General features: G+C 36.7%; 2 protein-coding genes across 2 annotated transcripts in view; one reads left to right on the top strand and one right to left on the bottom strand.

Moving 5' to 3' along the window:
* The first annotated feature begins 118 nt into the window (after window positions 1–118).
* On the top strand, window positions 119–13,955 carry LOC111000541 (exostosin-3). Its single transcript, XM_022270005.2, has 10 exons — window positions 119–492; window positions 910–1,029; window positions 5,388–5,896; window positions 6,990–7,289; window positions 8,133–9,141; window positions 9,726–9,928; window positions 10,495–10,596; window positions 11,254–11,428; window positions 11,979–12,083; window positions 12,369–13,955. Exons 1-10 carry the CDS (start codon window positions 373–375, stop codon window positions 12,471–12,473), a joined length of 2,748 nt encoding a protein of 915 aa, XP_022125697.2. The 5' UTR covers window positions 119–372; the 3' UTR covers window positions 12,474–13,955.
* Window positions 13,956–14,744: 789 nt separating this feature from the next.
* LOC111000535 (filamin-A) overlaps window positions 14,745–15,775 on the bottom strand; it is a 126,909-nt gene continuing 125,878 nt past the window's right edge. The window contains exon 54 of the mRNA XM_045633560.1: window positions 14,745–15,734. Within this exon, the coding sequence (XP_045489516.1) occupies window positions 15,597–15,734 (138 nt within the window). The 3' untranslated portion in view covers window positions 14,745–15,596. The remainder of the gene's footprint in view (window positions 15,735–15,775) is intronic.

The following is a 15,775-nucleotide window of genomic DNA, read 5'->3' as shown; positions in this document are numbered from 1 at the left end:
TGTGACAATTTTTTTTGTGAATTTCTATAATACTTAATATTATCTACTATTAAATAATATATCTGTAATTCCACCTGTGGTGAAATAAGTGTCTGACGTATGTGCTAGGACTGTGGTCGAAATTAGTCGTAGTCTGAGAATCAAACGAAAAGTCAAGAGCGTATTTTTGTGTATTTTAAATTTTAATATTTTGAAGGCATTACTATGAGATTATTCTGCTTAAAACGCTAATAAATACGTTTCACCATATAATAGACGCATTTTGTCAAATAAAATGCTGTGAAAACACAATAGCCTATTTAATATGAATATTTATTTTACTCCAATGCGTCTAATAACAAGAGTTACAGTGAATTAATTTTCTCTTCAATAATGCATTTACACGATAAAATTTTCCAGTGGTTAGGGCATATTAAACTCTCTCGAGTTATATTAATGGTGTCTGTGATATTATTCCTAGTTCCTCTAGTTACTCATTATTATTTATCTAAGGTAATAAACCTTTACTATGTAAATAAATTCTTACATTGCATTCTTCATAAGAAAGTTGTGCCTTAATTAATTTTTAATTCACAGAAATGTGTGAAACATGTTATTTAACTTTGAAATATTGCATGTGTCTGTCAGTATATTGAAGTAGATTTTAGACTAATAATAATACTCCACAAAAAAGCTAATATTAATTGCTCCATATTGAGTGTCTTGATGGCATAGGGTAGACCTGTTTCTGTTTCACTTATTGTTTATCATATAGTTTTTCTGGTTTCAGACATGTGGGTAATTCTGATTCAATATAAACAATATTTATATAATTATAGAAAAATTAATGATTAATTTATCTTTAAAGGCTTATATAATTTGTGAATCATTAATATAATAATATTATTTAAGATAAATTACTTTTTTTAGTATGAATCATCTTCAACGCTGGGATTAAATGGAATGCATAATTTAGATTCATTAGCTGATATATCAACTGTTAATGCAGAGGATTTAAAACTTAGGATAAAAGAAATGTTAAGAATTAAGGTATGTATTGTTATGATATGATTGTAAAAAATATATGTAAGACTTCACAGTCATTTAAAATAACCAGACTCTAAGAAGCTTGGTGTGGTGCGCAAAAAGAGATGGTATTTTAGTCTGGAGTATCACTGGGAACCACCCATACTGTTCTCGCCTCTGGGCGGAAGCTTCCCAGTACCAGTTTCTTCCACTTGATGGAATTCAAGAAAAAGTGAATTGAATCATTGACAGTCACTTTCCAAGTGGCTTGATCCATTGGCGTGTTGTAGAGATGTGAGATCTCTCTGTAGCTTCTATAACATTTACCCTGGAGGTAACAGATGACCTGCATCTGAGTTTCATCATCACGTCTGATGATGAAACTTTTGAAGTCTCAAACCAGAATACAAGATTCCAACTGTATCACATGCAAATCAATTTGAAAAAGAGCCTATTTTTTATATAAATGAATAAAAATATGAAATATATATATAAATGAATTACTGTTTGTTAGTCTAACTAAACCTTCAGAATGGCTGGACTTATTTGGTCTTGAAATATTTGTGGAAGTCATGAGAAGGGTTAAATGATCCAATTGGAACAAATTATAATTCAATTTCCCAATAAATTCAAATCCTCCATCTTATGGCTTTTTAAAAAATGAAGAAGTTTAACTTGGTTGTCATGTATATAGTTTATGATTTAATACAATAAAAAAAAAAAACTAGCCCAAGGTTCTTGCTTTTCTCCTTGGGTCAGGATACTGAACAGGCGGTACAGTTCACAATTCAAACTGATCACGTGATTCAACTGAATGAATAAACTTTGGGTTTGAGTTTGTTTTTGGTATTTTTATAATAATAATAATTTATATATAGTTAGAAATTAACAAATAAAATTACTAAAAATAACCAAATTAAATTACACGAAATTAACCACAAATTTAACAACAATAGTAACGTCCTATATCTAGTGCGAGCGTCGAAGAAGTGCGCCCGACCATACAGCGCGCCGTGCTTATATAGCCTGAAAACCAGTTTAGCCCAGTATACCCCACTGCTACACGTCACTTGACTTTTTACAGCTTATTCGGCCTCTCCTGACGACGGTGCGTCCTCGCCCGTGTGATGATAGGCAGGTTGGCATGTTGAAACTTGACCTGCTGATGACTCTTGTATCACGTGCGGTGGTTGTGGTGAAGGACTATCGTCATCATCAGCGCCACCTAAAAATTACATCATTTTTGTTATTATAACGTTAAATTAACATAACTTCATCGAAAGTAAGAGCGCATCCATTACTTTCGACACAACATTAGTTCATTTTTTTTTTTTACATAGCAAGAGCGTCTCCATTGCTATCAACAGTAAGAGCGACTCCATTACTGTACATCACACTAAGCAAGAGCGACTCCATTGCTTTAACAGTAAGAGCGACTCCATTACTGTACATCACACTAAGCAAGAGCGACTCCATTGCTTTTGATAGTAAGAGCGACTCCATTACTATCACACAAGACTCCCGCAGGTCTTTACCAAAATAGTTACTACCTATATGATAAGCAGTTCTAATAAAATGACAGTTTTCACAAACATTTATCAACATACATAAGTTTTGAAAAGGCAAGTAAAAATTACTTACTCTCAAAGAATGCGGCACACACATCAGGGGTCCATTCCCCGCGCCAGGGCAACATGTATTCCGCGGCAGCTTTACCATAAGAACCAGCGACTAATTTTAGTTCATATCTGTCCTGCGACAACGTCGCTAAAACCACATATGGTCCGCGCATACAGGAGTCTAGCTTACCAACAGCTTGGCACAAATGCAAAATCGCCGCCATTGAAATGCACACCCTTGCGAGTCAACCTCGCAATGCACGATGTCTTCATATCTTGACCATTGCTAATGACTCGGCATAGATACTCTATCTCCGTAGTCTGAAAGTTACATTTTTTTTTTTAAATTAATGGAAAAGCCTGCCTGGGTCCCTTACCCTTACCCCCATCTCTGACACATCATGTAATGTACCTAAACCCTCTTCTATTGTTTTACTAGGTAATAATACGTCATATACACAATTACAACACACAAGGGCTCTGCCTAATCTATGTAAAATCGTAACGTATTTGATATAATTCGTTGATATACAACCTGTGCATTACCTAATTCTTATGGCATCTTTATGTACTCATAATGACCCCCAGGTGTTACGAATCTCGGGAGTGGTGTCGATGTTTTTTATTTAATTTTATCTGGTGAAAGCCAGTAGCCATATCAAGGTAAATATAATAGGTAGCTTTACCTAGCCGAACAATATGGTCCTCAATTAACGGAAGCGGGTATTTTAACTGTCTTTGAGTTTTAAGTTTAAAGTCGACACAAAGCCTATCTGAATCGCTTTTTTTCTTTACAAATCTCTATCTCTAATTATTTATTGATTTAACACATCTTTTATGATATCTCTAACGCGTAATTTTTCATCATACGACATTTTATAAGGGCGGTAAACTATAACTAATTTAGCCTACCGCTCGACTCGGAACGCTGTCGAACAAAACAGTCCTCCGTTTTATGTCCTACCTTCTTACAAAATGTGCAAATAATTTTGATATTAGAAAACTGCCTTTTTTCTAAACTTGAATTGTTTGTAGATTGAGTCTCTGGTGCGGTTTCATACTTAGTTTTTTTTTAGGACACAAAATTTGTATATGACCAATTTCCCTACATGAAACATGAACAGTTAATATTAGACTGAAAATTATCTCGTTTTCCGAAATTATCTCGCAAATTTGGCCTTTTAACGTGATTTTGTATTATAGAGCGCGGTTCTAGGGGCTTGGTATATAATGAGAGGAATTTAACTAAGCCTTCCGATGATAAATTAGCACAAGTCGCGGCGGCGCGAACTTGTGGGTCCTTAATACCCCGAATAACTACTGCGACAATTAACTTTTCACTCATTCCTCGTATAACACGCAATACATGAGATAACTATCAGAGTCTGTTGTCATTACGTCGAATAAAATATTTGCTAAGTCGCTACGGAAAAAGCTATTTAAATTCTCTCAACTATGATCATTACTAAGCCACTCATTTAGCCACACTTTAGCATCCCCTTTCAAACAGTATCCAATCAGAGATACACACTCACGGTCATCCCAATAATTAGACAACCGCGCAGTCTTCCTGCTCACACCATATATCGAAATATTTGAAAGACGGATCAAAATTAGAAATATAAATGGAGTTAGATCTTACCAGAATTGTGCTCAACGCACTTACTAGTTTGTCGGTCACCTGATTAAGTACCAGATCAGTGCTTGACTCGCATGCGCTGCTTGAACTTGGCACCGGAGCGTTCTCAGTACCATTGTGCGAACCGTCAGTACCAGGTGGTAACGAGTGTCACTTAAGGAAGAAAGCAGCAAATCCGATGGTGTTGCGCATGTCGGTGCAAAGGGCCGATCCCCTCGCGGTGGTGTTGCTGAGCACTGTTGTGGTGACACCACTGGTGGACATAGCTCAGTCGCTTGCGTCGGTTGACGGTTTAATATCGACTGTAACGTTTCTTCAAGCCCAGAGACGGGCACACCGTCATTTTTTTACGTGTTCACCGCCTACCCTCCATTATTTTTATTAAACGTATAACACTCGCGTTTCAAACTGACTAAAATAAAACCACGTGGGCGTTAATTTAAACTAATCAGAAATGAGAACGAATCCCACTACTGAAGTTAGAAATTAACAAATAAAATTACTAAAAATAACCAAATTAAATTACACGAAATTAACCACAAATTTAACAACAATAGTAACGTCCTATATCTAGTGCGAGCGTCGAAGAAGTGCGCCCGACCATACAGCGCGCCGTGCTTATATAGCCTGAAAACCAGTTTAGCCCAGTATACCCCACTGCTACACGTCACTTGACTTTTTACAGCTTATTATATATATTCATTATATATATATATTCATTGCAAGAATATGGTACAAAATGTCAAGGTGGTACAATTGTCAGTTGTTCGCATATTATCTATTAAATTTATCTTAGTTTTGATTTTACATTATTAGTCAGATTCATATCAATTAAGTCAATTATCATACATTATTAAATTTGTATAAATTACCATGTCTCACATAAATAATCGTTTATTGAGTAGTACGTTTTTTCTAAAAGTAATTCACTAAGTCTCTAGTCGGAAGATCTTTGAATTCTTTCGGTAATCTATTGTAAATTTTAATTGCCATACAGAAGGCGTTTTACCGAAACAGTTCTAAATTTATTTTCGGCACAGCCAAAAAGTTTGGCAAGTGATATGAAGTTCACGAGTTCATCTAGTTTTAAAATATAGTTATATAACAAGTAAGGTATTTTTCAGGCGTCAGTGTCCACAGAACTTCGTGAATTAGAAGAAAGACGAGGGCGTCTACAGAAAGAAGCAGCATTAGCAAGCGCAAAGGCTGACAGCGTAAAGGCCGAATATGCTAGGGCTTCAGCGGAATTACAGCGCTTGAGAGTGTCAGCCGATCAAGCCAGACTGGCACAGCTGGAAGCCATTCGTCGGGACTCCCCAGAATTGGCCCCACCAGCACAAATATTACCTTCTAGGCCCCCCTCCATCCTTCCCCCCATAAATCCTTCATTAGAAACCAGTTGCCGTATGCACTCATGTTTCGATCACTCCAGGTGCTCGCTTACTTCTGGCTTTCCGATTTACTTCTACGACCCCGATATATATTCACCGTTGGCGAATGCAGAGATTGATGGGTTCTTGAAAACCACATTGCGACAGACGTTAAGTTATAATGCTCATTTGACACGAAACCCGAATGAAGCCTGCTTATATCTCGTGCTTATCGGGGAAGCGTTCCCAAACACCAAGACTCTGTAAGTTTTTATTTTCATCTTTTTATATGTATACGTACACTTCTTGCACTCATCATTTCTATTATTTTTAAGCTATTGCATAGATTTTATCGCAGGCATTGAGCGTGGCGACCGAAACAAGAAATTCCGTAACGAAAATAATCTGACACACTATGACGTAATATAGGTGCGCCCAATATGCATTAGAGCAGGACAGAACGCTTGTTCGTAGGCTAGGCTTGTTAGTCTGAGTCTGGTAGATTGAATTAATGTCAAAGAAAAAAAAATACTGCATAAATAAAAAATAAATAAACAATTATAATTGCATAGGTTGATAAAAAATGCTATGCAATAGCTTTATCGCAGCCTGAGTATTTATAGAGATTTTAACTATGAAATTAAGCTAAGCACAAGCTAAGACAGAAAATGACCAAATACAAATTGATGTTTCATTTCATGGACTACCTTTTTTATTATTCTTTAAAAATATAACAATAACAAATATTTAAATGTCTAAAACGGTACACAAATATCTTCTATTTATTGTTATATATTTATTTTATTATTGCAATAACTAGATATTTACAAGTAACCTTTAGAAAATGTATTTTAGAGATGACAATAATTCTGTTATGACAACGACAAAACAGATTTGAAGAGAGAATTGAAGTTGGTTTGTTAATTGTTTGAATTTTGTTGTCAACATATGCTAGTGATATAGGGCAGATACGACCAAAATAAAAAGTCAAGTAATAGATATGTGTGCAAAGTGGCAAATATTGGGTTTTTTTTTGTTAGGCTTATAGTCAAAGTTTTTGGTAAGTAAATATTAAGCTAAGCTAGCTAGAGAGATTCCCAGTTTGTTCTATGAATACCGACTATGACTTAACTCGAAAGTTAAGTCTGAGCAAAGTGTAAGTGCGCTCTATATCTATCTTGCCCTAAGGACAGTGCCAAGTGTCGAGGTACAGGTTTAAAGGCCGGCAACGCACTCGCGAGCCCTCTGGCATTGGGATTGGGTATCACTTAACATCAGGTGAGCCTCCTGCCCGTTTGCCCCCTGTTCTATAAAAAAAAAATACAGGTGAATGTTGATAAAGTTGTTCAATTTCAGATCCACAGAGCCATATAAAATGCTAAACGAAACTGCGGTAAAATCCCTCCCATTTTGGGGTGGGGATGGGCGGAATCATGTTTTGTTAAACTTGGCCAGGCGCGAGTTGTCTGTCGGTTCTGGTGATTCGTTCATGGGGTCATCAACAGGGCGGGCGATTATCGCACAGTCGACGTTCACACTGGAACGATTTAGACCAGGATATGACGTCATAACCCCCCCTGCGTTGGGGCCACCAGGTGGTGACGTTTGGTCGGAATGTGCTCCAATGGCCCCAGCAAGGAGGAAGTATCTTCTAAGGTATATAATCTATATCGCTGTTTGAATTAGGGTGATTAATACATTTGCGGCTAGTCTTTTGTGTTTCGAAATTTCTAGAATTCATTTTTCTTCTAGAATATTTTTCTATCGTGAGTAGTGTTGGCCTAGAAGCTGCAGCGTGCGACTCTCATACCTCAGGTTGTAGATTCGATCCCCGGCTGTGCACCAATGGAGTTTCTTTCTATGTGCGCATTTAACATATGCTCGAACGGTGAAGGAAAACATCGTGAGGAAACTGATCAACAAGGCTGATCACCAACTTGCCGATTAGATTAACAAATCGTGAAACAGATACAGAAATCTGAGGCCGAGACCTAAAAAGGTTGTGACTGTTTTGAATACTTCTTTTGGCGTGATGGAGAAAAATGATGAGAGTGAATTTTTACGATGCGCGCGCACACCAACACCTAAATTCGACATCGTAAAGTTAGGTCTAGGTGGCATGAAAATAGATTTCTATGTTCAATTTGTATATTCTAGTATTTTTATATTTACAACACGTGTTTCGTAACAGTACAATTAAACAGTTTGAATAAATAATTAATCAATTTCATATACGGTGATATATACTTATAATTTATTTATTTAAATAAAATCTTTTTGGTTAATTTTAATATTTATCGTTAATCACTACTGCATTTTCGTTTTTTTCCATACGCCAAAGAAGTATAACTTCTAACGCGTGTACATAACACACACACTTTTTTTAATGCAGGTCAATCAATTTAAACACATTTTTATACACAAATATAATTTGCAATTTCATTTAAAGAATTTAATCTCAAAAGTCTTAGTCCGCTTGTATGTATAATAGCGTTGCAGTTTCCAGGGTTCACATTCACCAGCGACCGCATCAAACAAAGACAATGACATTCAATTGATTGAATCACTCCAGAATATTGCCAAGGCGGCACCATCTTCTGACATCTTCTTCTTCCAATTCGAATGCGATCCATCAGTCGAAAGACGAGCAATTCTGCCAATTGGAGATTGGGCGTTATGCGGAACAGACAGGTCCAGACAAGCGATTCTTCGCGAGTCTACCTTCGTCTTGATATTGGCACCTTCGGACCAGAAATACGCTTCCACAGCTCTCTTGCAGGCGAGATTGTATGAGGCGTTGCGTTCTGGTGCTATTCCAGTTATCCTGGGTGGGGATAGATTAAACTTGCCGTATGATGAGGTCTTAGATTGGCGTCGGGCGACATTGTCTTTGCCCAAAGCTAGGTGTACGGAACTGCATTTCTTGCTGCGAGCCTTGTCGGATGCGGATTTACTGGTGTTTAGGAGACAGGGTCGGGTTCTGTGGGAGAGATACATGAGCTCGTTGCAGGCGAGCGTCGATACACTGTTAGCGGTGATAAGAACGCGTCTGAACATCCCAGGTAGACCAGCTGTGGCATCGATGGGTATGCCGGCGTTCAATGAGTCCTACTATCCATCGAAGGTGGAACCTCCAGCTGTTGACTCCGAGCCGGAGGAGACCTTAGGCCCCCTTGAGGCGCCCTACCCCAGTCCAGCATATAGACGGAACTACTCCCTCATTCTGCTGCACGGTTATGAGATGTGGAACGATTGGGGGGAGCCGTTCTCAATATACCCCCAGTTGCCCTGGGATCCTCCGGTGACGTCCGAAGCGAGGTTTTTGGGTTCGGCGGCTGGGTTTAGACCTGTGGGGGCGGGGGCTGGTGGGTCAGGGAAGGAATTTAGTGAGGCACTGGGTGGTGATAGACCCAGGGAACAGTTCACGATAGTGATATTGACGTATGAAAGAGAGGCGGTGTTGGCAGCAGCACTGGCTAGGTTGAGGGGGTTGCCGTATTTAAATAAGGTTCGTAGTGTATATAGAATATATACAAATAGAGAGATTATTTTAAATTTATAGTCTGTGAGAAATTTTCATACAATCTTGTGGTAGATGGCAGTTGATCTAAAGGTACGATTTCACTAGTGTGCTTTACCGGGTGTCACCATTTTTGGGGCGACACCCCATTATTATTCTTTCATATTTGTGCTTTCATTTGGAATAACTTAATTTTAAAGAAAAAACTTTTTTAACGGATTGAAGCTATCTATATAAACTTATAATTATTTTACATAATTTTAATTTTTTCCCGACGTTTTGCTAGCTTTACAGCGTGCGTGGTCACGGTGACTGAAGACAAAAGGTTTTGAATGTCAAAAATTATGACATATGCAAAAAGTTATATTATCTGTATTAATTTCCTTTTAGCCTACTGAAAAAAGGCTTAGCTTGATATGTATGTGATAATGTTAAATTATGATTTTCGGATTGTCTTATCGAGATTATGCTTCTCAAATTTCATCAAAATCGGTTTAGTAGTTCGAGTATACGTGAAAATAACTTTTGTTATTTTTTTTGCCAAGTGGGTTTACAATTCTGGTACGCTGTAGGTGGTGGTAGTGTGGAATGGTGTGACCGGTCCCTCTCCATCAATGACCTGGCCAGAATCCGGGGCTCCAGTGGCGGTTGTTAGAACTCCGCGGAACTCTTTGAACAACCGTTTCCTTCCATATCACCTCATTGAGACTGAGGCTGTATTGTGTGTGGACGACGATGCCCATTTACGACATGATGAAATCGTTTTCGCTTTCAGGTGTGTATAAAATTATAAAAACACATAATTCTATGGAGAAGTTTTTGTCGAATTTTTCAATCGATAATTTATTGGGTTAACAATATTATTTAAGTATTTAGCAAACTCATAAAAATATATCAAGAGAAAAGTCGGATTTTTTTTCCAATGTCCATTATTCTGGACCAATACCCCTTTTTTCATTCTATTTGGAAAATTATTTCGGCTTCAAGTCCTTTAGCCTCCAGACATAAGTATTTTTTAATAAATACTGTAAAAATTAAATGTGTAATTTTTTTTAAACTTTATTTTCAACGTAATTAATCCCCCTACTTTGTGGGGGGCCCTTTGCCCCTAAATCAGGCCTGCTCAGTATGAATATTTATTTAATAGTTTCGAGAGAAATAGATCATTTTTGATTTTGTAAACCCGCCAGTATGTAAACACGTAAACAAATATAAAAAAATTAAAAAAAACCTTTAAGATATTTTTTTAAAATATTTATTGAGAATATTTAGAAATTAGATGTCTGTTTATATTTTGTAATCGGGAAAATTGATGAAACTTATGTGTGTGTGTGAACACAGAGTGTGGCGTGAACATCGCGACAGGATCGTTGGTTTTCCGGGACGATACCACGCCTGGGATCTGAACTTTAACAACGGGTTCCTCTACAATTCTAATTACAGGTATGTTACTTCTTCTCTCAGAAGATGGCGCTGTCTTCGCGGCAATAAATTCATACCTAGTTTAAGTCACGATTATTTTATTTTCTATAATATGTATCTATCGCAGCCACCTAGCTTAGCCGTTCCATTTAACAGCCTAGCCGTTTAACTAAATGGCGCAGTTTAACTAACGGCCTGAAAGATAATCAGCTCACGCCATATTGACAGTTTGAATAGATTCTAATTATGTTAAAATTAACAGTCATCAGGCTAGGCAAGTAATGAAACGTCATCGATTCCAAGTCATTTGCCTAGCTGTTTAATTAACTGGCTAAACATTTTGCAAGTCGCTAGTTAAAGGCAAGGCGCTATTTAGTTGTAATATCATTCATATATTCATAGGTCATTTTCGTTTTTGACGTCGACGAAACGAAGCCGTCTAGTATCATTTTTTTGTGTTAGTTCTTCTCTTTAAGAGTAAGATATAGCTGAATTCGACTTGATTTTCTCTTTTACACATATCGTAACGGATAGAGTAAGATATAATTGAATTTGACTTTTTGTCTCTTTTGCACATATCGTAACCGATAGAGTAAGATATAGTTGAATTCGAAAAACATTTCTGCATGCCTATGAAGCTTACTAGGTTCTTACATGGATTCTCGTTATTTTACCCAGCTGTGAGCTCAGCATGGTTTTAACTGGTGCGGCCTTTGTCCATCGTTACTATCTCTGGGCCTATTGGCGTGTACTCCCAGCAGCGGTGAGGGATTATGTCGATGAATATATGAATTGCGAAGACATCGCTATGAACTTTTTGGTCGCGCACATCACCAGGAAGCCGCCCGTTAAGGTAAAAATATTTTTTTTTAAAGTGGAGGTAGATTTGTACGATTTTTTAGTAATACCCGCATGAGAGTAAAATTTTTACGGATGAAACAAGCGTCGCGAAGATGTGCAGCGTTTTAGTTGAAGAAAAGGGAGAGACCGATGGTGAGAGAGAGAGGGCGAACGTAGCATGAAGCAGCCATAACGAAGCAGAATAGCCATAGAGCGAGAGTGGGGAGCAAGCGAGTGAGAAAGATCGAGTGAGAGAGAGAGAGAGAGAGCGATTGAGGGATAGAGTGAGAAAGGGAGATCGAAAGTTACACGCTATTGGTTGATTTATTTGTTTAGTTACATATTAGAACTTTAGATGAAAATTCTAACGCAGTAAGTAAGTAAACGCAGATTTTTTATTTATCTATATTATCAATTATCATTAGCACGTATACAGTATATAAACATTGTGAATATAGATACACAAATACATGTAGGGATCAGCTATTGGGGCTTTTACCTTAGTAATAATTAATTTACAAAGAATTTTCACTTCTGACTTGTGTACGCACTTTTTTATAAAGGTGACGTCACGATGGACCTTCCGCTGTCCCGGATGTCCGGTCACGCTCTCGGCTGACGAAACACACTTCCACGAAAGGCATAAATGCATACAATTCTTTTCCCAGGTGAGTTTCTATAATTTTATACTTTAGAATTTCTGAATAACAGTTGAGAAAATCTGCCGATATTTTCCGTAATGCGTTCATAAAAATTCCACTGCAGAGCTGGGGTTCGAACTTACGACCTCAGAGACTCAAGCAACAATTCAGTTAAAAGGCCGGCAACGCACTCGCGAGCCATCTGACATTTGAGGCGTCCATGGGCGGCGGTATCACTTAACATTACATAAGCCTACTGCCCGTTTGCCCCCTGTTGTATAAAAAAATCCTTAGATACATTAATATTTACAGGTGATGGGCTACACTCCACTTCTCTCGACACAGTTTAGGGCTGACTCGGTTTTATTCAAAACCCGAATACCTCACGACAAGCAAAAATGCTTTAAGTTTATATAAAATCCTTTTGTACGAATATTTTGATAGTATTTTAAAAACCATTTCAGTTTTATTAGTGATTATGGAACCAACAAGTCAAGAACGCGCCAAAACGCTCTAGACAAGATGGCGTCGTGGCATACAATGCTTGTAAACTGATAAATGTCAATTTTACGTGTCAATTGTCATTCGGACATTATTAACAGAGACGTCATCGATCAAGCAATAAAGATTAAAAAACTGCGTCAAAAATTAATATTATCTCAAGTGCGGCTTTAGAATTTAAACGCATTTTAACCGACGTAGTAATGGAGGAGGTTATTAATTCGATATAAAAATAAGACCGTATACACAAGTTGATATTAGTACGTCTTTGACGGGGTAAACACGGACCGCGTTGTAGTATTCTCGTTTTTTGAACAATTCAAAAGGCACACGAATTAAATGAAGTTATTTGGTACGCGGTACGCGAAACTAATTATGGACTTGACAAATCATTATAAATTTCACTAAAGAAATATATTGAGAAATCTCCGCGTTATGTGGGGGCCATACATTCTAGAAAATTGATACAAGCCGCCCTATAAACATATATTTCTAGGACGTAATTTTTTTTATCCCGTTTTACACATGGACAACGCCATCTGTTGTTTAATACATGAGTGTATATGTAAATGTAGATGTCGCAGGCAACTAGCTTAATTAGCCGTTCAATTAACAGCATAGCCGTTTGTTTATGCTCGCTCTATTATCTATAACTACCAGTGTTGCCAACTCGGATTTTGAAAATTACGTATTTCAGATAAGAAAATCTTTAGTAAAAATTGTATAGGAAAAGTTAGTAGATCTACGTCCGTACGTATTTTTTATGAATGAAATGAAGAGGGGTAGGGTAGTTAAAACTGAAGAAAACCTATTTTTTTTCTGCTAAATTTACTTTTTGTATAAAGTAACCTAGTGAGGGTTTCAATAGGTCTGTTTCTGATGTTAGTTTTCATCAAGTTTATTGAAGAAAAAAGTTTTTCAGCATTTGGCCTATACCTATCTGACCTATCGGTAATGTTTATTAATAGCTTTTGTGTAAATTGGGACAAGAGTTGCATCTCCTTTTTTTATTTTGGAAATATGACGCCAAATCTCATCTGCGTTGATTAGCTGATCCTCTAGAAATGGAAGATTTGTGATTCTTAAAGTTCTACATTCCCGGTCTAACTTTGTGAAATTTGTTGGACATTAAATACGTAGATCTACGTAAAATATTGGCAACGCTGTACATAACTAAATACATACATTTACTATATATGTTTTGTTGTAATTACTAGTCTTTGTATTTTTTATATCAATTTATTTTTATTATTAATTAACCCGCTGTAAATATGTATAATTTGTATATACTACATATTTTGATAAAAGCTTTAGATACGAGTAAGATTTAATTGATTGTTGTATCATTTTTAGATGAATTACATAAATACTATAAGATGAATAAATAATTGAGTGAAATTTTGTTTTATTTATAAGATGGCTACCACTGCTAAAAGCTCGCGAATTTCCGGCCTTTTAAAAATTGCTATACTCTTTCTAGGGGGGTTTCTTTGGGTATGGCCTTGGTGGGAATCACTGATAGTGACACAGCTTTACATAACCCCAATAAAGGTTGAAGCACACACTGGGAAACCGTCACCGTTTTGCCGTCAAACTAACATACGTCAACTCGTCTACGGCTAGGCAACGCCGCGGTTAAGGCATTCGGTAGTAAATAGGAATGTCGCGGGAGAGGACAGGGGCAAGAGGGACGAAGAGCCGTACACGCGGGAACTGCAAGTTGACCATGCACCGCATCGCGGTTCAGAGCCTGTTCCGAGGCGAGGATTACCTATGTTACGATTCCGATTAGTGTGTGTTGCAGTAGGGAGTTTCATACAAAAATACTGAACCCATGTCCATGAATAAGTTGCTGAGCTTAGGATACGAGGGAAAGGCGATTGCAGCAGAGATTATTCTGTCATGTCATGTTATATTTTAATCTTAATTTTACTAAATATAACCGTTATTTACTTATGCAATTACATTTTTTTATATCCTCTGTAACTTGGTAGGCTGTTGGCATGACATTTATTTATCTGTGGAACTGTGGCAGCTTTGGCGCCATTCTGTCACTCACTGACATTTTAATTCAATCATTGTTATCTATTTTTTTTACTTCAAACTGGCATAAAGTTATAAGTATTGCCATCAAATATAATCTATTTTTTAGAATGTTGATTAACTTTGGGGAAATGAAACAAGAAACCGTTTAAATTTTGTATGTATTTGTTAACAATTAGTAACCCATGATACGAATTAGAAGATAAGATTTAAATTACTCTGAAGTTCAAAAACGCAATTCTTTAAAAAAAAGCGATTTTTTTAGTTTTAAGATGCATTTAATAAATCCCTTAGTGTAATTTAAGTCTTATATTTCTAAATAACAAAGAAAACAGTTAGTTACGAAACTATATAAATAAATATTAACAATATTTAATGTACTTTTAATTACATACAGCGAGGATACCAATAGACATTATATACAAATATAATTTAGATAATAATATTTTTGCTTGGGATATGGATATATCAATTGCACAGAAAACTATATGAAAATTCATTGCTTTGTGTCAAGTTTTTTTATATCGTACAATGATACTGGCCGTTTAATTTCGAAAAATAAGACGAAATAATATTTTTTTGGAGAAATAATTTTAAATTCCTCGCTATATCTCAAAATATAATTATGGCATATATTCTAAAAATAATGTTAACACGTGATTTATTATAATTTATTTTCCATACATAATTTTGGTCCATATTATGACGGACGGAATGTATGCACCGCAAGAGTACCGCAAGAGAACCGCAAGCGAACCGCAATCTTACAGCATTATTGATACACTTATAGACATTAATTTTATTATTCTCGGGATTTTTAGAATACTTTAATTTCAATCATTTTTACAAAACTATTTGACTCAAGCCTTTGACCATAGAGATTTGTTTTCCTCCCAATTCTAAATAATCATATAAATACCTTCTAAAAAAATGAGATTTTTACAAAATTTCTATCAAATACAATTTTTAGAATGATTATGATGTTATAACGAGTGCTTAGGCAGCGGTGGCCTGCAGATATCTGCGTAATTCCTCCTGAGTATCGAATATCATGACGGGGAATGGGGAGCCGGGGACATGGCGGCCCGCCCAACGGACTTCCACGCGGTAGTCACCAGGTTCGGTGGGAGAAAACTGCAAAAATAATATATAGGTAAAATAAAAACACCATGAAC

Source organism: Pieris rapae, chromosome 23 (genome assembly GCF_905147795.1).
Source record: "Pieris rapae chromosome 23, ilPieRapa1.1, whole genome shotgun sequence".
Taxonomy (NCBI): domain Eukaryota; kingdom Metazoa; phylum Arthropoda; class Insecta; order Lepidoptera; family Pieridae; genus Pieris; species Pieris rapae.
Note: the sequence above shows the minus strand (reverse complement) of the source record. Positions and strands in the feature narration are given on the sequence as shown.